Source organism: Melitaea cinxia, chromosome 11 (assembly GCF_905220565.1).
Source record: "Melitaea cinxia chromosome 11, ilMelCinx1.1, whole genome shotgun sequence".
Lineage (NCBI taxonomy): Eukaryota > Metazoa > Arthropoda > Insecta > Lepidoptera > Nymphalidae > Melitaea > Melitaea cinxia.
Genome location: NC_059404.1, coordinates 8281595 through 8306556, shown reverse-complemented (window position 1 = coordinate 8306556; position 24962 = coordinate 8281595). Strand labels below are relative to the sequence as shown.

General features: G+C 34.3%; 1 protein-coding gene and 1 long non-coding RNA gene across 2 annotated transcripts in view; one reads left to right on the top strand and one right to left on the bottom strand.

Moving 5' to 3' along the window:
- LOC123658047 overlaps positions 1-21653 on the top strand; it is a 74979-nt gene extending 53326 nt beyond the window's left edge. The window contains exons 5-19 of the mRNA XM_045593530.1: positions 1399-1494; positions 4674-4926; positions 5071-5257; positions 5342-5498; positions 5581-7635; positions 8128-8248; positions 8419-8667; positions 8755-8860; positions 9213-9465; positions 11049-11202; positions 16897-17005; positions 18393-18503; positions 18806-18898; positions 20112-20252; positions 21482-21653. Coding sequence (XP_045449486.1) covers positions 1399-1494; positions 4674-4926; positions 5071-5257; positions 5342-5498; positions 5581-7635; positions 8128-8248; positions 8419-8667; positions 8755-8860; positions 9213-9465; positions 11049-11202; positions 16897-17005; positions 18393-18503; positions 18806-18898; positions 20112-20252; positions 21482-21653 — 4257 coding nt within the window. The remainder of the gene's footprint in view (positions 1-1398; positions 1495-4673; positions 4927-5070; positions 5258-5341; positions 5499-5580; positions 7636-8127; positions 8249-8418; positions 8668-8754; positions 8861-9212; positions 9466-11048; positions 11203-16896; positions 17006-18392; positions 18504-18805; positions 18899-20111; positions 20253-21481) is intronic.
- On the bottom strand, positions 13993-15354 carry LOC123657757. The gene is made up of 2 exons (XR_006743760.1): positions 15074-15354; positions 13993-14147 (listed from the first exon to the last, which is right to left on the bottom strand). It is a non-coding gene; the product is annotated as an uncharacterized LOC123657757 (long non-coding RNA).
- Positions 21654-24962: the final 3309 nt, after the last annotated feature.

Here is a 24962-nt window from a genome sequence, read left to right as displayed (position 1 = left end):
AAGTGAGCCTGATAGTCTTGTCAGTACGGATATTTCTAAAAGATGGGGACAAATTCAGATATTGACGCTGCAGATTGCTCAGTACAAGTCATACGGTGCCCGTTTTCACGATTCTCGACGACACAAATCGTAAAGAGACCTCTAAGTACTGTAGGCAGCGTCACCTTCATCGAACTAACGATGCACCACTAAAGCCGTGTAAAAACACGTTAACCAAACAGTCAACCAAAAGGTTTACGTTGAGCAATTATTACTCTTTCTACTTTCACCTGCTGCCTAAGGTTATAACAGCATCAAACTCGCTTAAGCGATTTTTCTCAACCTCAGACGAGAAAATGCAGGTTGACATCTATTATCATTTTCTCTATTAATTCAGCATGTAAAGGCCCTCTTTCTCCATATATGAGAAGGATCGGAACCCAATTTATCATGCTGCTCCACTATGAGATGGCAAGTGTTAAGTCAAAAACCGAGATTGATAGATTTTCCGACCCATATTTTTTTTTCATAAGGCTTAGGTTCACTCACAGAGCATAAAACCACAAAATGCTAACAGATTCAGGTGGAACTTCAAGCGCCATCTTGAAAAAAGATTTTTGGCCGATATCTCGGATACAATGCACATTAGGACAAAAGTTATTTGAGACTATTATTGTAGAAAATAAAATTTCGCATATTTTGTTTTCTGTAAACTTTTTTGTAAAACTTATTGTCTACGATTTATAGCCCATTTAATGAATCGATTGTTCTATCGCGGCCGATCACTTATCATCATCTTAAAATATTGGATTAATAATAATAATAATAATAAAATAATACACATCATCATCGCACATTGTTCACCATTTCCATATATTATGAAATGTACCTCTTACAAATCAATACTACTACTTTAGACATCCTAAATGTTACGTGTCTAATATTCCTGTTGAGGAAATATGTAGTACCTATTAGGATTTATACAATTTATGTTATCAACTGTCTTGTAGCTAGGTAGTTTATTTTTATTTTATTTTTTTGTATAAAACACAAAGGAACATTGTTTATAAGGGAACATTACGCCTAGAAAATAAAATATATTACCTACATACCTATTATTGTACGTCAAATTACCGCTGTAACAACACTGGTTACTATTGCTAGTACTGCTAGTGGTTAACCACTAGTCCTGCGTCAGAATTTTTCTCGTAAATAGGAAACTTATGAGCTACTTAATATTTGCTTAGGCAATTCGTAATAAAATTTCAATAATTAATTCGATGAACTAAACTAAGTTTATATATATATCGTCTTTGTTTTAATTTTCTTTATTTACATCACCTGTATGTGCATTTATATTTTATTCCTAATATTATATTTATTTTTATTATGTTTATTTTATGAAATGGTGTATTGCAGAGTAACCCTCAAGGCGAGATGTTTGCGAGTATCTCGAGTTCACTGTTGGAAAAATTTCGGTTCGACAGTTCTATCAGTGCTGGCAGTAGTTTGCAGGTTCGCCCGCTTTGACATTCAGTGTACATTATTTCTATCACTTAACTCGCCTCATAAAACCATGCTTATGTCCGCACATCGTATCATTGACTTAAATTAATTTCATTAATTACGAACCTCGTCGATATGAACTATTATATTGTCATGCCATCTAGCGCTAATTTCTAGAATTACAAAATGCAAATATTTCTACCAGCTACACTAGATGTCTCTTCATAGCATAGTTATTTTTATTTTGTCCCACTCATAATTATGTAGCATCATATTCGAACATAAAACTTAACAAATGTATATACCTTTATTTTTAACCGACTTCAAAAAAAGGAGGAGGTTACTCAATTCGACCGTATATAATTTTTTTTATGTATGTTCGGGGATTACTCCTTCTTTTATGAACCGATTTTGGTAATTCTTTTTTTGTTGGAAAGGAGATATTCCTAGTTTGGTACCATGATAAGGAAACCAGGATCTGATGATGGGATCCCAGAGAAATCGAGGGAAACTCTGGAAAATCCGCATAACTTTTTACTGGGTGTACCGATTTTGATGATTTTTAATTTAATCGAAAGTCGATGTCTATCATGCGGTTACATTTAAATTTCGTCGAGATCTGTTTTCAACTTTTAGAGTAATCTTTGATACTTGACTATTTTTTCGTCTACCTACGTTGTATTACTTGTTGATATAATTGAAGTCGGTTTTTCTTTGTTTGCCTGCAAACACAATTATTTTATTTAAAACTTTAATTCAATTTTGTGTTCGAAAAATTTTCTTTTGTGGAAATTTATATTTTTCAAGCGATTATTTTTTTTATTTGCTCAATATGCGTAAAATGTTTTAAGTAAATATTTTTATAATTTTTTATTTTGCTAAAGAGAAATAAAATGCGGTACTTGTTAAAAGACAGTTTTTGAAAAAAAAATCACAATATTACCGAAAAAATATTGTTTATTATCCTACATATGATATAGATTTCCCCACAGTTATGTTATAATTAGTTTAGTACCATCGCGATAATTAATTTTATTTTTATTAGTATGCTGTAATGAATAACGTCCCACGAGGAACTATGAAGTAAATTCAGTCATACAAATAGATAGAAAGTCCAAAGTACTTGGCTCGCATTCACAACGAGACTTCCTATACAGTGCTCCCATAGTACGTCGATCCCTCGGGATGTACGAGTAGTAAAGATAAAATAAGACCATTGTTTATGTGTGCGTGAACCGTTCACACCGAATTGCGTCAATCATTTTAACTAAACTACTTCTACACACCAGCTCGTAGTCTCTCCCTCCAAACTGAACGCGGGTGTGTGCTATATTCATATCATCTTGTATGTGTCATTGGCTTGGACATACGGCAACCATGTGTGCGTTGCCAATGAAGTCAATCTGAGTCACGTGTAGTCAAAGTTTTCAGTACTTCTTGTATGTTATTATTGTTAGAATAAATGGTTATACTAGATAACACATATAATATTCTCATTCATTTTATTTTGCATTTTTACCACATAAAAAGTCTTAGACCTTGGCGTAGTCATACATTATTTGCTAATTGTATGCTCAAAAGTTAATTGCTGTGTTTATTATGCTAATTAGTATTCGATATCCAATGTAATCTAAATTCAGCGTTCGCGTCTGCACATTAAAATTGTCAGTGTCTGGTTAAAGATCGTACGTAATAGTAGTAGTATCAAAGAATTATTTAATTTAAAATTTAATGGAAACTTTGAGAAGCGTATGCCGTGGCTAATATTGAAATTAATATCCCCGCTGCTCCAGTAGCGCCCAGGGCATTCGGGAGTGCTGTGCTCTGAATTATTTTGCAATGAATTCTATCACATATTATTTAAAAAATAATGTTAAATCGGGTAGTTTAAAAAACTTAATTAATTGTGTGTGTGTGAGATAGTGACACAAGTTGTGAAAAATATATTTTTGTAAAACGTGACTTTACGAAAACTTTTAACTATCGCCACAAGCGGGACAAATAGTTCAGTGTTTCTGTGGGGGACATTAATAAGTGACTCGACGATTCTGTTCGAAATTTAAGATGGGTGTGACCGAGTATGATTGGGATTCCCGTAATGGGTACTATTCAGTAAGTAGAAGACACGCAACATTACAATCTAGATTTTGTTTGTAAATCAATATTTCTTATCCGTGCATCGCACCTGTTTTCTGCGGACACCGCCAAATCTATTTTGCGCTTTGATCGAATTGAAAGGTTAAGATACAAAAATAACTCTGCAATTACACTTCCTTTACGTTTGTTATTCTTTTATATTTCTGAATGCACTGAGCTTTAATCATACATCATTATTATAAAACATTTTAATTAATTTGTTTGGATAGAAATAACAGTCAATAATCATTATCTTTAATTACTGTTTGTTTTTGATAAGGGGTATAATAAAGAATGAAACACAAATGTGTCATTGTAATGAATAGTTGTTGGAATTATGACCTCATTTATGAGAGGAAAGGGAATTAAATTGATGATAACGCCTGTTCCGGCCTAACATCGCACCCACACATGCCACCCTATTATGCTTGTAAATAATTATTACAAGACAATTTAAATTGAAAATTTGTTATCAATTTCACGCCTCGTAGGCGCAGGCAGCGGTCACAGCACTGGCTGTTGCTTTGGTAGGCACGGCTTCGAGCCCTGTTACGGGCAAACATTTCTACTATATTCATGTTCATACATAACATGTAACATATTATGCTTGTTGTGGTCGTGACGTTTGTCACTGTATATGGTGTGTGTATTTAGACCCCCTGACATTTTAGTTAATTCTACTGCTAGACCTAAGGCAATTATTTATTTATTTGATGAAATTTGATTACCACGTCATTTATTATAATTTCTACAACAATGTATTTAAATAATGTTTTCTATATGCCACAATTGTTAAACTCTCGCTGGGTGTTCCGATGCTGATGCCCAAAATACACTTGCATGTTTATGTTCCAACGAACTTGTTTACGTTTCGAAATATTCCCGGAACTTTTACCAATATCTCTGATTCAACAATTGTAATATGCGAGTAAAATATCTACTACTTTGAGACTGAAGAAAAGTGTTAGTAAACGTACATTTAGTTACAAGGAAATAGTCAATCGATCCGAGTCATTAATGACGAGTTTGTAACAAAATCCCTTTATACGCAGGGTGAAGAATCCGTCGGTTCTATCAATACGATGTCAATATGTAAATCGGAGCTGCTGTTCTCTCCGGTGAAGGAAGGCGCGCATGGCGTCCACTTCAGCGTTGATAGCCTCGACTGTGAGCTGCCCACTGAGCAGGATCTCATCCTCACTTGTCAGGCTAACAAGGATAACTACACCATCGCCTTCGAGGGCAGTCTCACCATTTACTCTGAGGATAGTGAGTGTGCTGAACCCGCCGTCAGTCAAATACGTGGTAATTTTATGTTCTTAAGTATTCAATTTAGTATGAAGTCGCCTTATCATTCCGATGACACATTGTTGGCGAAGCAAGTGATAGTGACTCATACCTATGTAAAATTTGATAAGCTTCTATTTAATATGGTTAATCGTTTTTCAGACAAACAGGTTAATGAAGACTTAAATTTAGCATTAGATAGTGATGAACGAACGCGCAGGAATTTAGAATTATTAGAAAGGTGTAAAAAATTAACAAATAAGCTAACAACGTCTATGGCTAGGAGTGATTTAGGTTTAACTACCTGGAGTAAACTTAAGAAACAAACCGTACAATCGCCATTAAAGAGGTATATATCAAATAATAAAATATATATTTCAATTAAACAAGCAATGCATTGCTGTATTTTTATAATTTCGTTTTACAATTGTAGGCATCCATCTGGTAATAATAATGAAGATTCAAATGAACCGACGGATACCACGAATGACATAAACAACTCTGTTATTAAAAGTCAAAGCTTACCAAATTTATACAGAAGAAAATTACTAAGCAGTTCCATCAATTCCGCAGCATTAAGCAATTCGACGGTATGTACCGCGCTAATGAGGAATCATTGAACCAATAATGAGAGCTTGTTTTGAAATTACTTAACACATTTCTTGTTTTTAGGTCGACTCTTTTACAACTAACCAGAGGCTAATTGGAACGTCAACGTGTATGAAAGTGTACGATGTCTCACAAAACCGATCCCATTGTAGTCAACATTCAGAACCTATGAGTACGTCGTCAACTGAAAACCAAACCTCATCAGACAAAAGTCAAAAACAACAATCGTTTAACTTGGTGAAATTGTTTATGAAGCAAAAGAGCTTTAGTAACGAGGGCATCGTTGGTATGGATCAACTAGATCGCTCAGAATGTTGGCCGTCTAGCTCGGGTGGAGAAAGTGGCGAATCAATGAGCGAACAAAAAGTTGGAACTTTAAAAACTATGCCTTCAGAAAGACCGCAGGTTGAACTACCACCTGAAGCTTACGAAGAAACGTCTTCGGCCGTCTATGAAGAAATTAGGTCGTCTAATCCTTATAACAGAGTATATGATGAAGTGCTTATTGAAGAGGAAGAAATGGAGGGGTCAAAGTCTAGTGATAATGAATCTCATCTTTATGCCGTAGTTAATAAGCCCCATATAAAAAGAACCAACATAAACATTTCAAACAGTCCCTCAAAGTTAAGAAGTAATAGAAAGTCATGTTCCTCCCAATCTTCTGCTACCAGTGTGAGTATCTCTAGTTGTTCTGAATCTGATGGTACGCAAATCACTAAAATGAATCGAGTTTTACAACGGGAATCATGTGACACAAAGGCTACGTCAACTCATCTAGAAGTGGATAAATCAGACAAAAGCATGCAAACATCAAGTTTGCAAATTTCTGGGATGTGTCGTGATCGTGAAATATTTAAAGTCATCGAGCCATCATTCCTTGAAAAATTGAAAGAAGGAGATTGTGAAAAACCAGTTTTTATACTTTATCCTAATTATACTCTACCAGACATAAGCTTTTTAAATGGTAGACCAAACATATATTTAAATCCAGTCAAAGTTAATATATCACCTAAGCCAAATGAAAGTAAAAGAGGTAAATTGCAAGGAAAAGGCAAACGTCCGTTTTCATGTAACGACGTTGAAATGTTGAAGAAAAAAGGCCTCGGACATATAAAGGATTGGGACTCATTAAACTTTTTACTACCACAAGAATGTAAACAACTTTTGTCAGAAGTGCCTGAATTAATGCAACATATGAAAGACAAAGAGACATCATCAAAATGCGATAAATATTGCAATACGACCCCGTCGTCTAAACAAAAAAATCGGCCAACTAGTTGTGATTGCAATAACTTGACAGGCCACCCTACTGCTGTGTCGTCAAGTTCGAGCACTGCTACTCAACCGTCTTCGGGATACAGAGGATCTTCTACTATGTTAACAGATTCCTCGGCTCAAAATAGTCCAGCCCCGACAGGAACTTTCAACCCCTTATTTGTGTATCGTTATGATAGCGCCACAAGTTCTGAGGCTAGTTGCGCTAATAATGAAGGTCAACGTATACCTTTTACGTTACCTAAGCGCTCGCTGTCTATTGCTGATCAAAACAGACTCATGAAACAAGGAGAATTTGCCCCTCCAAGACCACCCTTGCCGAAAAGTATATTACGTAAATCCGTTGATAAAACTAGAAAGTCTAGTGCACACACAAAACGATACAGCATGTTCGAATTAGATGAATTTATTCAAGATCCAATAGTTTGTGCAACAGCAACCGTAGAACAAAAGACTAAGAGAAGATCTCTCCAAGAACCTTACTATCTACAGAATCAAACAAACTTAGATTATAGAAAAAATAATGATTTAGCTGCAAAAAGATTGTCCCAACAATTTCTCGATGCAGCCGAGAAAGATGCAGATTATAACGAATATTATCAGGACGAAGGAGTTGGAACAGAGAGCAGTCTAGAATCGGGGAAATCTAATGAAATGAAGTTCCATCGACCACACACGCCACCACTACCTAAACCGAGAACGAAAAAAATAGAATATATTGATTTCCCACCTCCCGGCGCACTCATTAGCAGTGCTGATTTACAACAGCTAGAAGAATTTCTTAAACAAAGCGGTATCACCTGCCAGAACATGGATGAATGGGATCAAAATCAAGTTCAAAAGGTAAGAAGTCAAGTTACCAAGTTTCTACAAATGAAACGTTCCCAGGAAGAGAATCAAAGGTCTACGGATTCTAGTACTAGTAGTTGCAATAGCAAGAAATCTGTTAGCTTTGCTCAAAAGCCAGACGCCATAACCGAGACTCAGACAAAGGTCGTGGAGGAACTAAAAGTGGCAACATTGGCTACACCACCAAATTCTCCCAATATCTCGGCAATGGTAGCGCAAAGGCATTATCAGGTAACGTTAATTTATTATCCGTTGCAATCTACATCATAGAGCCATTTAGTGCCTGTAAGTATTTTGTTTGTTCTTTTATTTCTTTTTATCATCATGTATTTTTTTTATCCAGCATTTTTAATGTTTCGTTGTACTTTTTATTTTATTTTACATCACGTGTTTTCATATGATTTGCTTTTTTCGTTAGCTACTTCATGAATTTGAAATAGCTAAAATGTATAAATGTCACTTACTAATCACCGTCGTTGCTTATAGGGCAAAAACTTGGCCGAAATACCAATTTGCGAAGAAGGTGAAGTGAGTCCCGATGAATTTTTAAGTCCGACGAACGAAGGAAGACAAAAATATGATCTAATTGATATGTCTCAAAAGAGAGGTAAATATTCTATAAGTAATAAAACAAAAACATTTTTTTTAACTTTTAAGTATCGCAAGGGTGGCACTAAATGATACTTGTGAAATAAATCAATTTTAAAGAATTTAAAACAAGTTAAGAACTGGTCACTAGAAGTAATTTTGAGTTATCCATTACTTTGTGTGTTTTAGCTTTAGTCTCGAATGTAACGGATGCGGTTGAAATGCTAATTCAACATTTTTCATCTGCAACTGACCAAGCAGAGTTAGCTTTCTTGGGAGACTCTAAACAATCGCCAGCGTGTGCTAAGATCGCTCTAAACGCGTTATGCCCCGCATTGTATGCTATATTTAGAGATGGCCTAAAAGAAAACATTGAAACTTCTTTTGGGGCTGTTAACAATTCTGTTTGGCAAATGGTCGAAGCCACTGCTAGACAAGGTAGTTATAAAAATATTGTATTTATAATAATTTTTCAAATATTTAAAGAATATTTGAACAGATTTAAGTAACAATTTATTTTTTCAGGTCCCATAACAAAATCTCTAAACGAATTAGTTTTGAGAATAAATAGCGAAGACGCGGTCACAGAAGGGCTTGTTAAATTCAATGCATTCATTTTAGGTCTATTAAAGTAAGTATCTAAATAGTATTATAGAATAAAGTATTTAATTTTCGGCCTTCAGAACTGCCTACTAAATACTACTTTACTACAGGTTTTTACTTACAGTAAATTACAATCAACCTAAAATTATAACAGTTTATAGTAGTTTTTTTTAGCTAATATAGAAAATGTGACTTTTTTAACGAAGTCATTATCACAAAATTTTCAAATTCGATTTAAATCAGTTGGATTAAATGAACAATTTTAAAATATTACAAAGCGAAAATGTCACTGACGTGTTACTACAGCTTGTAAAAGAAGTCATATAATAAAGTAAATAAAATTGTAACACAAGATTCTATAATCAACGTTTTTATTTCAGCGCACAGTCAATAGACGCGTGGGTCTCATACGTACGTACTAGAGAGTCGATACTCTCGAAACACTACGATCCCGACTCGCTCATCTTAGCAGGTTGCGTGGGCGAATCTAGGTGTAGGGCGCTCTTAGACACCCTGCTCGCTAGCCTCGAACCCCTCAAACTGTTGCCTTTCAACCTAGACCTCATGTTCGAAATGCGGGAACTACATAGAAGCTTCAAGAAAATCGAGAGCGACATGCGGGCTGCCAGTCGGGTGAGTGAAGACTTCATTTTACCTAACCTAGACTCTTGCCCTTCTTATTTCTTATCGGGATCGGTAATTAGATAACTACCAGAAAATCGAGAGCTTCTTGGTGCATAAGTTATAAATCATGTTCGGTATAGAAGATCTGGCAGACAAAATTGTCTTATAATGTGTTTAAGACACGAAAAATTACCAGTTAATAAAGACGGAGTCAAATAGTACGAGAAGATATTATTTAAAATACGTTTGTCCGCCAGATTTAATAGTCATTTATAACGATACCAAAGTAAGTATGTTTATAACGTGTCATTCGTGCATCGATTTCACATAACTACATATCAACTGTGCCGCAGATCTGTGCAGACATCGCTTTATTTGCATTTTATTGTTTATTGCATGTGCTTCAGAGACACGACACGCGAACCAATAACCTTAGCGAATATTATCGTGCACAGCTTCCATAAAATGCAAATAAGGCCTCATCGATCGATGTCGGCGACTTTCAAGGACGTACCCCTATTTACATTCTAACTATGGATGGTACCTTGCATGACTTAACAATTTCAATATATTTAACAGCCCACTTCGATTAACACTCCGCCACTAACACTGAACCAGAGAAATCTGCTGAAGTTGGTGCGTTCAATGCAATCCAGCTCTATTTCGACTGACGACTGTCAAACTAGCGTCATAATGAGACACAAAGTGCCGAAAAACAAGGAACCATCCACCCCCGATCTATTAAACGATTCCGCCAACGTTAAAACTACAGTTGAAAAGAACAGACCGAGGTCGTGCGTCAATCCGAGTACGATAGGATACGATATCTGCCCCAGTAATAGCAGGATCGATTTAGAAAACAACAGGAGATGGTCGGGAGTCAACCTCGGTTCTAAACTAATGCAAGCGTTTGACAGATTAGTCTTTGACGACAGTGACGATTACACTGACAGTCTCGAGAACAATAAGCCCTCCACCAAAACGACCGCACATGATCTGAAGGTAAACTGGAGGGAGACCGGATTGTATGTTCCTTGTTTGGTAGCATATTTGTTTTGTTTGGTCACTTTGTTTCCAGGATTACACGCTTTACGCTTTCCGCTGTGTTGTTTTGTTTTTGCGTATGCAATTTTTTTTTTATATTTAACATTGTCATTTGCTTGTTTGTGTTTGTTTAGTCCATTGTAATCGTCATAACTTATATAAGACACCAGTCAACAGGAAACTATAGGCGTCACGCTACGGGTTTTCCATATAACCTGCGGTTTATGTTTAGTATAGATATTAACCTTTCGTAAATAATACAAAATTTCCTTGAAACAGTAAATTATTACTTTTGTATTTTGACAGTTATGATACACAGAATTGAGTTTTTAGACAGTTCCTATTGTTTATAATAGTAAAATAGTATATAGCAATACTGACTTGTTTTAATATTTTATAAATTCGAAAATAAAAAAAGACCATGGCGTTTTTAATCTTAATAAAACAGTAGCATAGTACAATCGATTGTATAAAAGTAGACTATTTCGAGATTCGTAGAGAATATTTTGGTAATTATGTTCATATTTTGATATTCATTGTGGTTACAGCTGGATACTAGCGGTGAAGAACAATGGCGACCTGGATCAGCAAACAGCAGCGCTAGTGGACAAACGGGCAGTAATAATTCCGGAGGGAAATTCCGGCGTTTACAACTTAAATGGGAAATGTTGAGCAACGCCGAGAGTCCCGTCACGCCTACCGGTAAATATACCTTTTTTAAAGACTGAAAAAATAGTGGCTCCATAGTGAGACTACGAAATTTTGTCAAAAGTTCAAATATGCTCAAATACGTTATACCTACTTAGAAGCACAATGACGGAAAAAATCTTTGAATAATTGCACGCACTTCACCATGAATATCCCTAAACTAGAATTACCCAATATGTGCCATATTTGATTTGCTTTGACAAATATTTAATTTTTTTTTTACTTTTTTTAAAGATTTAAATTAAAGATTAAGGCTAATATTTTTAAATCTACCTATTTAAATAGGCTTATTTATCTATTATTAATTAAAATGTGTTAACAAATCAAGTAAAAATATATCTACTAAAAACGTTATAAACAAGTACACTTATCCGTTGGAAACTTGATAGTATTTTTGTGACATAAATCAATATCTGTAAGGTTTCATTGTTCGCGTTTCCAATACGAAATGCACGTGAGCTCGGTAGATGTTATCTCGTATCATATCGACATACTAAATATACAGCAGGCAGTATTTTGAAATCAAAAACATCACGTGCACGTACATACACTGCTTATAGAACTGAATTTAAAACATCTGAGACTTATGTTTTTATGTATTTACATCGATATCTTCGAGGTTTCTGGGATGATGTGTTTTTTTTAAATTTTGTTGGCTAATAGTGTCGCAAGTTCTAGAGAATATTTTAATAGATGTTATTGAATACAAAATAATTAATAAAGGTGTAAGCAGTCGATGTGCAAAAAAAAATAACTATTTTACCTACAGAAATAATTAAAAGGGATAAGAAGAGATAGGGACTAAAAAGAATATGTACGAAAAAAAACAGCATTTTTTCATGCACATTGGTATTCACTTTTTAAATCCATATTTTGATTGATCGTTTTCATAAAAAAATTTAAAAAAGAATCCTTGAAAATACGCCTTACGAAATGTTTGATAACCATCAAAATATTACGCATACTTTTATGACCCATGAGCATTTCCAGCATATCAACTCTTATCGAATAGGTACTGATAAATCGGATATCAAACAATGAACAGGCATATAAGGCAACGCGCAAATTGGCCACTTCCGTGCGGATCTGATACCGTTACTTAACACCTATAAAACTTAATATTAAGGACTGACATTAAAGTTGTAACCTTTATCGTATTTTTTAAATTTGTTTTCTCAGCTATTATAACCTGTTACTGTGCTCTTATGTTTTATATTGATTTTAATTTCTGTGTAATGACTTTTAAGCCAAATTAAGAGACGTAAAAAAATTCATATTTATTGTGTGTAAGCAACAGAATTTATATGTATTTTGGTACTACATTATTTAAATGAGGTTAACTGCGCCGTATACTGCTTAATTTTTATACATTATAAACGTTAAATAATATAATATATACATAATAAAACAAATTTTATTAAGTTACATTTTAAACGTAATATTCTCAGACAGGGTACAAAAAACCTCATACGAGCACCAATGTGTGAATCTAATTCCTGAAATAAAAATTATTAATATAGATATATACAAATAAATTCGCTTCGTATATGTTAATTGCATATACATATGTACCTTCGTCTGTGACAAATTATTTAAAACTGAATTCAAATATAATCATCGCTTATGACTGTGTCATATTCCTTTAAGTTAAAGCTCCAGAACAAAATATATTATATTTAGAAAATGATGGATTAGGAATTTCGATAACTGGGTAACGACGATAGCATTCTGACCCCGATTTCCAGACTCTTAGAATTGTATTAGGTTAAGCAATTTATAATAAGTAAAATATAAAAATAATAAATTATACCAAAAGACTCTTTGTGTCATAGTGATGTACAAAAAAAACAAATTTTGTTTTACCGATTTGCAATCTAAGAGGCATATTTATTTTGCAACGTTTTTATAATGAAATATGTATTAGAATAAAAATGTATGTATGATGTATGTAATAAAAATGTATTAGAATAAAAATTAAATATGTATTGTAGAGTATCTACTCTTTAATAGTTTCATATCAGTATACAAAAGTTTTTTAAGCCTACTTGAATAAAGAGATTTTTATTTAGATTTTTGCTTCTATTTCCATAACAATAATATTATTTTCAAAACTTTTGAATCAAAATTGATATAGACTAGTGGTTGTGACACAAATTAAATTGCGGAAACGTTTTATGTTCCATAAATAACAATCATACTCTACGTAGCATACTTGTATTGCGACACATGCGCGAATCAAGTGTCTGTTACAACCAGGGATATTCCGGTATGGGTTATTTATCTTTATAAAACGGTACTTATCGAATCAAAATAACGGTAAGAGAATCATTCGGTAACCGAATCATATCGGTAATACCATAGATTATACACTTATATACTGGTATAGATACGCCACTCAGAAATTAAAATTGATGTATCACGACCTCCCCCACTAACAGATGGCGTGCACATACAATTTTATTTCTATAATAATACTACAGGTGGCGCTGTTTATTTATTTTTTACCAGATTGATTATTATTTAAATAATATACTGTATGTACTTTTCACACTTTTTCCACTTATTTATTAATACAAACAGTTCGTATTAATAAATTGGTGGAAATAGTGTGAAAAGTATTTCATATTTATCATTAACTTTAATCAAAAAGTAACAAGTATGTACATTAAGAATATTTTCTATTTTTTTTTGTGTTAAGTATTAAAAATTTGATTTCAAATTAATTCTATTTTACCTAATATTAACAGATAATCGAGGGTTTAAAAATAAAACACCAGTACCATATAGAATTTATAAAACTGTTGTTTATTTTCATCTTTTATTATAATAATTGGATGCTTGTTTTTTAACATGATCATTCCTATCAAAATTTCAAAATTTTCATTGGTTTAACTTCTCTGTATGAGGATATTCCCATTTGGGAAAGCGATGTAAGGGTCCTGAAAATTTTTAATATTCTTAAAATATTGCTTTATATATAAAAGTGATACTAAAGAGCCATAATAATGAATTCTAAATGCAATGAAAGGAATAAAAAGAGTTAATTATTACTTCTATTTTATTAAGGGTGTGATTTAAACAGTTTGCAAAGTATTTGTATCATTGTTAGCAAAAAAATATTACTGATTAGCTAGTACAATTGGGCAACAACATATAGTCAGCAAATATTTCTAAATCCGTCTGCAATTTGTATTGTCTCTGAACAGTTATAGTATTTTTTTTTTGTGGCTGAATATATGTAAAAGCAGCAATGAGTGACCCATGTGCTGGTAATATAAGCCTTTAAGATAATTATGCCTACTGAAATAGTATGCCAAAAAATACCTAACTGCAAAATTAAATTAGAAAAACAAAAATTCGAAAGAAAGGGATCCCTATTTAGTAATATTGGGATAGTGTCATATATATAGCTTTATTTTCCACCCACTTTTAACGAACACTGCTGATTTTGAAAAAAAAAACGTAATCTATTTTTATTGCTAACCAAAATTTAAATATGAATGCCAATCAATCTTGCTCCGAAAAAATAATTATTTTGCAGTATGACTGTTTTTTTTTTTTGTAGATATATAATAAGACAAGCTGCTTGCTTATGTTTGAATTACTAACTATTATTATGATTTTATAAAGAAAAAAATTTTGCAGCCTCATTTTATTATTACTGAAAAAATCCTTGTATGCTTGCCAAATGATTTATAGGCTGTTTTTCTTGCTAACCAAATTTTAAAATGGCATACAAATTAATTACTTCTTTTATAATTTTTTTTTTACTAAGTCGAATAGAGAAGAAAAGAGTAATCTTGGTATAATACTTAATGTCTAAATACTGCTTTGAAACGTTTCTTTAAATAATTTGAATACTCACCATCAATATCACATTTGAAATAACATTTTAATTCAGCTGATTTCGGCATTTTAAAATACTTAATCAAAATTGCAAAAATTGTAATCCGTGTAATAAAGAGCCAAGTTAACAGTCATGCAATCAGTCCGGGGTCCAAATAACAATCCAGGTGATGTCGTAACACGTAGAAGATCAAAAAGTCCGTAAACAAGCCAAAACGTAGGGAATAACACAATAAAATTAAAATCACAACGAACACTGAACAAACACAAATAAACGAGTGATTCAAAATTCAAATATGGCCGACTAATGCACGATGGGACTCATTAATATTGCCACGGCAAAAAATATTGGAGATAAATTAAAATATACTTATATTTTATAATATATTTTTTTATACCTATGAATCGTACAAAACATGTTTGATTGATTATTTAAATTAATTATATTTACAAAAATTCTAGACTCTACTGCTGCTACTGCCATCTATTTTTGGCACATTAATCTATCACCCCGAACTCACCCTCCTCCTCTAAAAGATGGCGTTAGTTTGTATGAATATTTTTGAATTACGATATTGTATGAGAGTTTCACACCCCTGGGTAATACAGTATCGAAATAAACCGGTAGTAGGCATAACGTTCGCGTCGTAAGTTTAAGCGGGCAATTCCCGTTCTTGTAGCTGCGCTGCGCTAGCTCGGATTGCGGTCTGAACGTACACCATATCTCTATCTCATTCGCTCCCGTGTGTTGCGTGATTTTACTTAAAACTTATTTATTTGTGATAGACGACAGGCCCCGGGCGTGGCGCGAGCAAGTTTTCATCGCTTTTTCGCGTTAATGTTTACATTGCATATAACGAATAATTCAAAACAAAAAACTTAATTACTTTCATAGTTAAAGAAGCCAGTCTTATGAAAAACCAAGCATTATCAATAAAAGCAAAAGAACATTACAGATTCTTCATTTCAAACGATGGCTCACAGATTTTGTCACCCTCTGTTACTTCTCCGAATCATTTAAAACCGAAATACATAGCGTTATATTTCGGTATTACAGTTTAATCGGTAACCGTTTTATTACGGTTTTGGAACCGAAATAAAACGGTAACCTTTTCAACCGGTAACCGATTCATACGGTAACCGTTTCAAACGGTTACCTTTATGAATCGGTTTGGCGAACCCTGGTTACAACATTGTGATTATAAATTGAAATGAGTCTAACAGACATGAGTGCTTTCAAATTATTAATATCTTATATGTATATAAAATTCTCTGTCACAATATTAGTTACAATACTCCTCCAAAACGGCTGGACCGATTTTTATAAAATTTTGTGTGCATTTCGGGTAGGTCTAAAAATCGGCCAACATCTATCTTTCATACCCTTAAGTTATAAGGGGGGAATTAATGAGGTTAATAACATAATCATATGGCAAACAACGTTTGCGGGGTCAGCTAGTTTGTTTATAAATATTTCTTTTATAAATAAACAAAAGTTCTTGTTATGTCATTCAAGCTTATAACATGTTAGTCGGTCGCCGCTAAGTTATATCTGTGATCCATTAAGTTTCACTATAAAATTTAAAGTTGTATCCAGTAAAAAATGCACACAACATCTTTATTTTTATGAAAATGTTTCTTTATTGAATTTGATACCTATACATGAAGGAGACTACCATAAGAATAATTCAGATGTTTTAACAACAGATGAATATAGTTAATAAGCGAACTTGTCATATTTAAGATATTCTATTTTCAAATAGCTAATTTTTGACCAGGTATTTAATTTACAAAATCCACAGATAACCCAACAATAAATAATTATATATAAATGTTTTGCAGGAGAAACGTCACCGGCGACGGCGAGAGGGTCCAAGATCCCAAGGCCAGTGTCTTCGCCGGTTCGTCCCCAAGCTCCCGCTATACAGTCACCAGCTAAGAACACACACAGGTGAGCTTTATTCTACATTCTATTAACTATTTAACTTCTTTTTCCGGACTTCATAAGGGGATGGCACATAACGTTTTATATTACAAAAAGAAATTATTATTTACGCATATTTATCTATTATATATATTGTCTGTGTTATTTTTATTTTGTATTTGCATATTGTGGTGTACAATAAAGAGTAAATAAATAAATATATACACATTTTAAACCATTAAGATACAAAGAAAATACATTAAGATGTTATAAATATTTGGAAACCTTTTTCTTGTAGATGATATAAGTAAAGATGGCAATTAATTATCCGAAACGAGCCTAAATAATGGATTTTTTACACGTTAAACGCCGCCTTGATTTTTTTAGTTTTTCTGTTTGGGCATGGGTATGGTAGTGCAATAAAAACTTATCATAAACATTTTGTAAATAAGGAGTTTTAAACTGGCCTTACGGACTAAACAAGTGAGGCCCGGAATATGTATCATTTGGAGCATCTATATTTATTATAACTCAAATTTCTACAACCTTTCATCTGATTTAAATAAACCCTGATCTATAAAAAAAAAAAAAAAAACACGGAAATCAATTAACTTACAATGAAGTGCTTTACCTACGACATATTTATAAAATGAACAAGATAACGTTAAGTAACTGAAGGCGGTCGCTTGGTATCCATAGCCTTAACATAATTATACGAAAAGTTGATCAATGACGTTTTACAAATATAAACGATTATTTATTAAAAAGCTCGAATTCGTAGGGTGTTATTCGAATGGAAGTTGTATAACAAAAAGGGTGTTAAATTGAATTCAAGCTGTTTGTATTTATTATACTTATAATGCGAATGAATAATGGATGTTATACGTGACCTTATTAATGTTTTTTGTAGTCAGATTTCGCTTTAAGTGAGGAGTGGTAACGTTCAAAAGGGTTGAATAAACAATGCAACCGGTTTATATAAAGCTGTGAAATTTTTAGAATAAAATAAAATGTAGTAGTTTGATTTTAGTTTGTGAATATTTGATTTTAATGAATATATTACAAATTTAAGCAATTGGTAAATAAAATAATATGTAATAAATTATACTTTGTCTAAACCAAACAAAACGAGGATTAGTGCTTGATAAGTACCTATACAAACCAATTTGTTAAAAAAGTAACAAAATTAAATTACTTAAAACACCTATACCTATATTGGAATATTGTATTATATTACATATGTTTTTAATAATAATGACACAACCAAAATCAATGTACCGTACCGTAATATCGTCATTCAAAAAAATTACATTGTGATATTACGCCCAAGTCTCTGTTATGTAATATATATTATGTAATTTACAAGTATTATTACAAATAATATATATATGTTATGTTAAATTATGTACAACAGAGGCATCCCAGTACCGGTGCGTAAGAGTTCCTCCCCTACGGCCGCGGCACCGCGCGCTACTGCCGGAAGAACTAACATCACCAGCAAAAAACCTCCTCAACCGGCTAACAGGTACGTTTTATTGTGGAAAATACGTCAAAATATATTATTTCATATATTTTATGTTACTGTAAATCCAGAGCTAAAAAACAGACTAAATGGTACTACTTACTTTATGCATCAGCACATAAATACTCGAAAGATTTTCGTCTTTGCACAGTATAATTTAGTTTTATTTAGAACAGCGATTTTTGTATCGAAATATGGTGATGGTCTCTTATCGTTTCAATGCAGTTTTTTTAATATTCTCAACGGGATTGGGGGTTCTCGCCAGCAAATATAGCTTTATTTGAAATTATATATGCACGCTTCAGAGTTATACCCGAGAAGCCAGCAAGGAAACACATGGAAAAGGCACGAGTACCGAATGTCGCTGTTAAAAACACGATCGGTGCTAAGAGAACGCCGTATGTACCTTCTCGAACTATTTTATTACATGGAGCATATAACTCTCTCCATGAGATCCATCTCTAATATTGTTTAAGTGACATTTTACTAATAAAATTCTAATAGCATGATTGCATGAACAAACCAAAGTGAATTTATTATATTTGTCTTTTATTAATTCGATATAATTATGCTTTATTTAATATTTTTAAAAATTATATTAATTAGTGATAAATATGAGTGGGTTTTGGAAATCCCTTAACATAAATTAAACAACTTTATCTGTACTAAAAACATGCACACTTGGTGAAGGCTTTTTCATAAAATACTTTTGCAATGTTTAGTATATTTAGTTGTGTCTCAGGGTTTCAGCTACGTCGACCCGGTCCCGGAGGAATTTTTGAATGAAAGATTTCATCACAATTGGTTTCGTAATATTTTTGTGAAAATAACAAATGCCAATCTATCGTGACCAATTTCAACACTTATAAAATTATAAATATATATAGATAATATTCGTATTAATTGAAAATAAAAATAAAATATGTAAAATCGTTAAAATTGGAATTATTCTTTTTTAAATATGTTATAAAGGAGGAAAGCAAGATAAGGTTATTTTGAAATGATTTGGGTATTGTTATGAAATGCAATTTGTACTTTATTTTAACAAATAAATGTATCATTGAAGTGTTCCGGTACAGGGGGAACTGACACAAAATTATAGGTATAAAGCTAATAATGCATTAGGCTTTTCTGCGTTGTCAATGCGATATATATTTTATTTCATATGCCATTTGTACAATACACGTACACTATTTTGTATAAAATATTAAATATGTATACGCATACTTATATGTATACTTATGTACATCTGTAACTGTGACACGGAATCGGACAGGTTATCGAACGTGTCAAGTTTGACACCTTACTCACACATGACACATACTCCAGTTCTGTTATACGTGTATAATATGTTGTTTACATCACTTACTGTCGGTCTGTGTGTAACGACCTACAAATTATCCTTTACTGGGGAAGGGCCTGTTGTAATAAGACTAGGTCTTTAAACGAGCAGACGGCTCATCCGATGGTAAGCGGTCACCGCAGGTTATGTACAGACGCAAGAGCTTCGCCGAGCCTACCCCCGACCCTCCCAGGAGCTCTGGCCACCTCACTCGCCCCAGGAACACGGTACCGCTCACGAGCAGTATCACTTAACCGATCGTCCGTAAGGCTAAGAGCCCAGACGAACCCTCTGCTCGGTGGAGCAATAACGAGCGCCGTGCGCAGGGCGTCCCGCGTGGACGGCGCGCGCGGCGGCGGCGCCCCGCGGCCCGCGTCGCTGCCGCACGGGCGCGCCGCGCCGCCGCCCGCGCCGCGCCGCGCCGCCTCCTCGTCCGCGCCGCGCGCGCGCGCGCCCCCCACGCCGCACAGGTGAGCTTCCGTTTCATTCGTGTCCAGTGCTTCCGTTTCATTCGTGTCCAATGCATCCGTTTCATTCGTGCCCAATGCTTCCGTTTCATTCGTGTCCAGTGCTTCCGTTTCATTCGTGTCCAATGCATCCGTTTCATTCGTGCCCAATGCTTCCGTTTCATTCGTGTCCAGTGCTTCCGTTTCATTCGTGTCCAATGCATCCGTTTCATTCGTGCCCAATGCTTCCGTTTCATTCGTGCCCAGTACTTCCGTTTCATTCGTGTCCAGTGCTTCCGTTTCATTCGTGCCCAGTACTTCCGTTTCATTCGTGCCCAGTGCTTCCGTTTCATTCGTGCCCAGTGCTTCCGTTTCATTCGCGTCCAGTGCTTCCGATTCATTCGTGTCCAGTGCTTCCGTTTCATTCGTGTCCAGCGCTACTCGAGCTACGTCTCATGTAGCATCCCGCCGCCGAGACATAAAAGCCTCTTTCTTTTCTTTTTGTTATTATTATTATTATTTTTTCTCGCTTAATTCTTTTTCTTTTATGTTACCTGTATTGTTTTTGGTTGTACAATAATGTATATTTGTATTGTATTGTATTGTATTTCTCCGTGTAGGAGAGGGATTGCAGCTTAATCCGCCTTTGCTCCGCTGCGGGTTGGCGTTATTATGAATAACGATCGCAATCAGGGACTGGATTTTTTTTTTTAAAAATCGATCCCGAGCTGGAATCGAACCCGCAAACCTCTGGTGTTGAGGCATCTACGCCCACCGTGACACCAGGGTTGTTGTTGTGTCTACGTATTCGTGATGATAATTATATTTGTGTTTTTTTTTTATTTTTTTATTAAACATTATACATATTTACAATTCACAACTTAAGAACTAAATATTTACAGATAGTTTTGGTATAAGCAAGTATTTTATTGTACATAATATATCCTTACAATCAATTCAATTCAAAATCTTAAAGTCAATTTTTTTATTAACTAAAAAATATGTACTAACATAAACCTGTTGCTTTAAAACGGCAACTATAATTACTTAATTAAAATTAAAAAAAAAAAACATAAATTATTCATAAATTTTCCTTAATCGTACTAAAATGTAACAAAACTAGGAAAATGCCCAGTTAATATTTTGTAGAAAGTATTATTTATTTTTTTTAAACTTAACCTCTCACGTTTCAGATACGTAAGAACACTTTGGCACAGATTGCCGTCAGACTCCGGTCACCTGGCATTCAACGAAGGCGATCGATTAAGACTGATCCTCGAAGTGGACGACCAGTACCTGTTGTGTTGTAGAGGTGATCAGAAAGGCTTAGTACCACGCGATGCCGTACTGCTAGAAGACTTTTGATATTGGCAGGAATAGGACTGGCAGCCGCACTGGCGCCCTCTGCGCCTCGTGTCGAACATTGGCAGACATTAAGTGCGGCTAAAATATGTATATAAACTTTCTCTAGGTTGCGACGAATGCGAAAACGACACGACACGACGCGATGCGACAAAATCGTAGTGTTTCCACACATACAAACAAAAGAGGACGTTGTCACGTAAGCTATCGTGTTACCTATAGTCACAACGGAAATGTACTAACGTTCCTTTGGGATAGATAGCTATGTAAATTATGTACAGAATTGGTCTTATTTAATCGCATCGCTTCGTGTCGCGTCGTATCGTTCGGTCTCTCGCCTAGAAGCAGCGGGTTCGTGTATAGTGTTGTGTTAGAAGTGAACTCGAGGTACTGTGTGTGCAATAGTGGAATCGAATGGACCTTAGTTTCAAACTACTCGGTTGTGGAGGACGCTCGTTGAGGTGACTTTGTACATATAATAAGTGAATAGTGTACCCGACCGTCTTGATGCTTGAAAGTTTTATAGTACATAGTTTATGATGTTAATCGATCCTGAATCTCTCATCCGATATATTTGTCTTCGATCAGGTATTTCCTTGGCTGTGATTTTATTTATCGTTATTTATTTCGTTTTGATATTTCGTAGCAGGTTTTATTTCTTGACTATTTAATTCTATGATAATGTATCTAACCCTATTTTTATGATTGTAGTCTTTGATTTTTTTTTCATAGAAAAAAATCGTATATGGACTGATATAAGCACCCGCCGCGGCAATCCCTGATCGACGACTCAACTTGACATCACTTAAATTTTCGCACATTTTAAAATTCTATAGTAAAATCTAGTCTTACATTTTAAGGCACGACTTTGTCTCGGACTGTATATACGTTGTTGTAAGGAACACTAGTCGCGGGTATATTGGTCGCGGACGAGTGTAGAGCGTGGCATTTACGTATTAATATAACGTCCGCTGCGAATATACTCGCGACGGGATATATATAGTTATATTATGATTACATTGTACAATAAGGACAAAATCTCGTATAGTATCGACAAACTCCGTTCTACTCTAAATAAAATCGAAGCTCACGTTTGCTAAGAGAAAGACGCCCGATGTTTTAAAAAAATGTAGTTAAATTTAATAGGAATTGATGTCTAAATTTAACAGTAATGTATATTAATATTTTAAGTATTTATCGATGTTTAAATCGTATCTATTATGTAAATAATCGTACCAAATGATCGCCGTCGAAGGCTAAATATATCTTGCGTACATTGAGTAAAGTAAACTTATCAAGAATAAAGTATCCTACATATTACTGAACCAATATAAGCGTAACAAGATGAGCCACAGACTTGTTAACTTCTGTTTAGTAACTAACAGCATGCGGCCCTTCCTTGTCGCCTTCCTTTCCAGGGTTTGTGGTTAAAAGTCGCATACACATACAATGTCAGATATGCGTGATAACTACGTCATAACTTCTGACGATTCCATCCGAAAATCAGCTTACAAACATGAAATAAGAAAGCTTTTAACAGGTTTACGGAACTAATCGCATGGCCTCCCCGAACATCCCTCCACGGCTTTCTTTAAGTTCTGGAACGTTCCCAAGGTGTTGGAGTGTAACGCCCTCACTGACTGACCGCATGCGCCTCTCCACTGTCTCTGTCCTTAGCCCCAGCACTGTAAATGAACGTCACTGTTTCAAACAACAAACGACCCTTATCACAAAAAAAAATCACTTTCCTCGGACGCTCACTTCGTTTCACGCTAAGTTACCCAATTATTGTGATATCCAATCATATCACCGCTTAACACCGGGAAACTGGTAGAAATGATATTTTTGGTATACGTATTGCTCAAGCGGGGATTTATCGTACGTTATAATTAATCTCATATAATAAAATATAATACTCTATTTGTAATCGTGTTATACTCGTGATTTTATTGACAGTATTCGTATGTCGTTGTAAAATTATTGTGTAAATAATGATATTATATTAAACAAATGATATTCGTAATAAAAATTAAAGATCAAAATTTTAAGGAAATAAATGAATATTGCACGAAACAGTTCCTCCCGTAGTCCGTCGTGCTGTCGAGTCACAACATCGGTGTCGTAGAATGTCTTAGAACAAATGTATGCGGCGTCTTTCTCGAGGCGATTCCAACCGTGACGGAAACGATTCGGACTGTACCCGTTAGTAATGTATACAATAACTAGGTCTAAGGTGTTATCCGTAGTACGTTCATAGATATGACGTCATTATATGTTTGTATTATAGACTCATTACCGCGTTAGTGTTATGCGCTTTGTGACTGAATGATGTGATGTGGCCTTTTGTATGCATTAAATAAGGACGTGTGTGTGCGCTTGTCCGTCGGTGTCGTGTCGTCTACTTCCACCTGGAACGCTTCGAACTACATATTGTATCATATATACTCGCGAAAGTCTCTGATAGCCGACTAGATAATCTCTAAATATGCCTTAAAGTAATTATAAATCGTATAGTGCGCCGATGAACTGATACACAAGTTATAGTTCGCTTGAAGCTTGATACTAATCGCTTGAGAGTTAGCGCATGTGTTAACGTTAGAGGAGTTTGTTAGTCGTAAGTTTTTATCAACTGTTTGTATTGGGAAGGGGAGTTAGTTAATTTTTATAAACGATATTCCTGCGCGCTCATTATAGGAAGCTGTGAAGTGTGAATGGTGAGGTCCTCTATTGGTACAAACGGTTAAGTTATTGCTTTCTTTACGTGTACATTTTATTTATAATTTCTAATTATGATTGGGATCAATAAGTTGAAATTTGAGTTAAAGATTTTATTTTCTTAAGAAAAAAAAATGTAAAACAAAAAATAAACTCGTTAGACTACGAAACGACGAACGACTGAGAAATTAATTCCGAATATTTATAAGTTGCATCGAAAAATCATCGTATGTTTTCATTAGACATTCATCATCCAACATTATATGTATTGTTTAAAATATTATTGTATTAAGTGCCATAATTTAATGAATTAACAATGGATAAAAATATTATAATGCATAACCATGTACACCAATAAATCAATATTAAAAACAAAATGTTGTTTCATTCTACTCCCTAATCAATTCATATTACTAAACAATTGATTTCATTTACGAAATTAAGTAAATATAATAAAAACTTGTTAAAAATAACAAATATTTTGCAAAAAGAGTATTTTTTTACAACTAGGTCAGCAAACAAGCGGACGGCTTCCCTGATCGTAATCGATTACCGTAGCTTATAGACGCCTGCAACACCAGAAGCATCGCAAGCGTG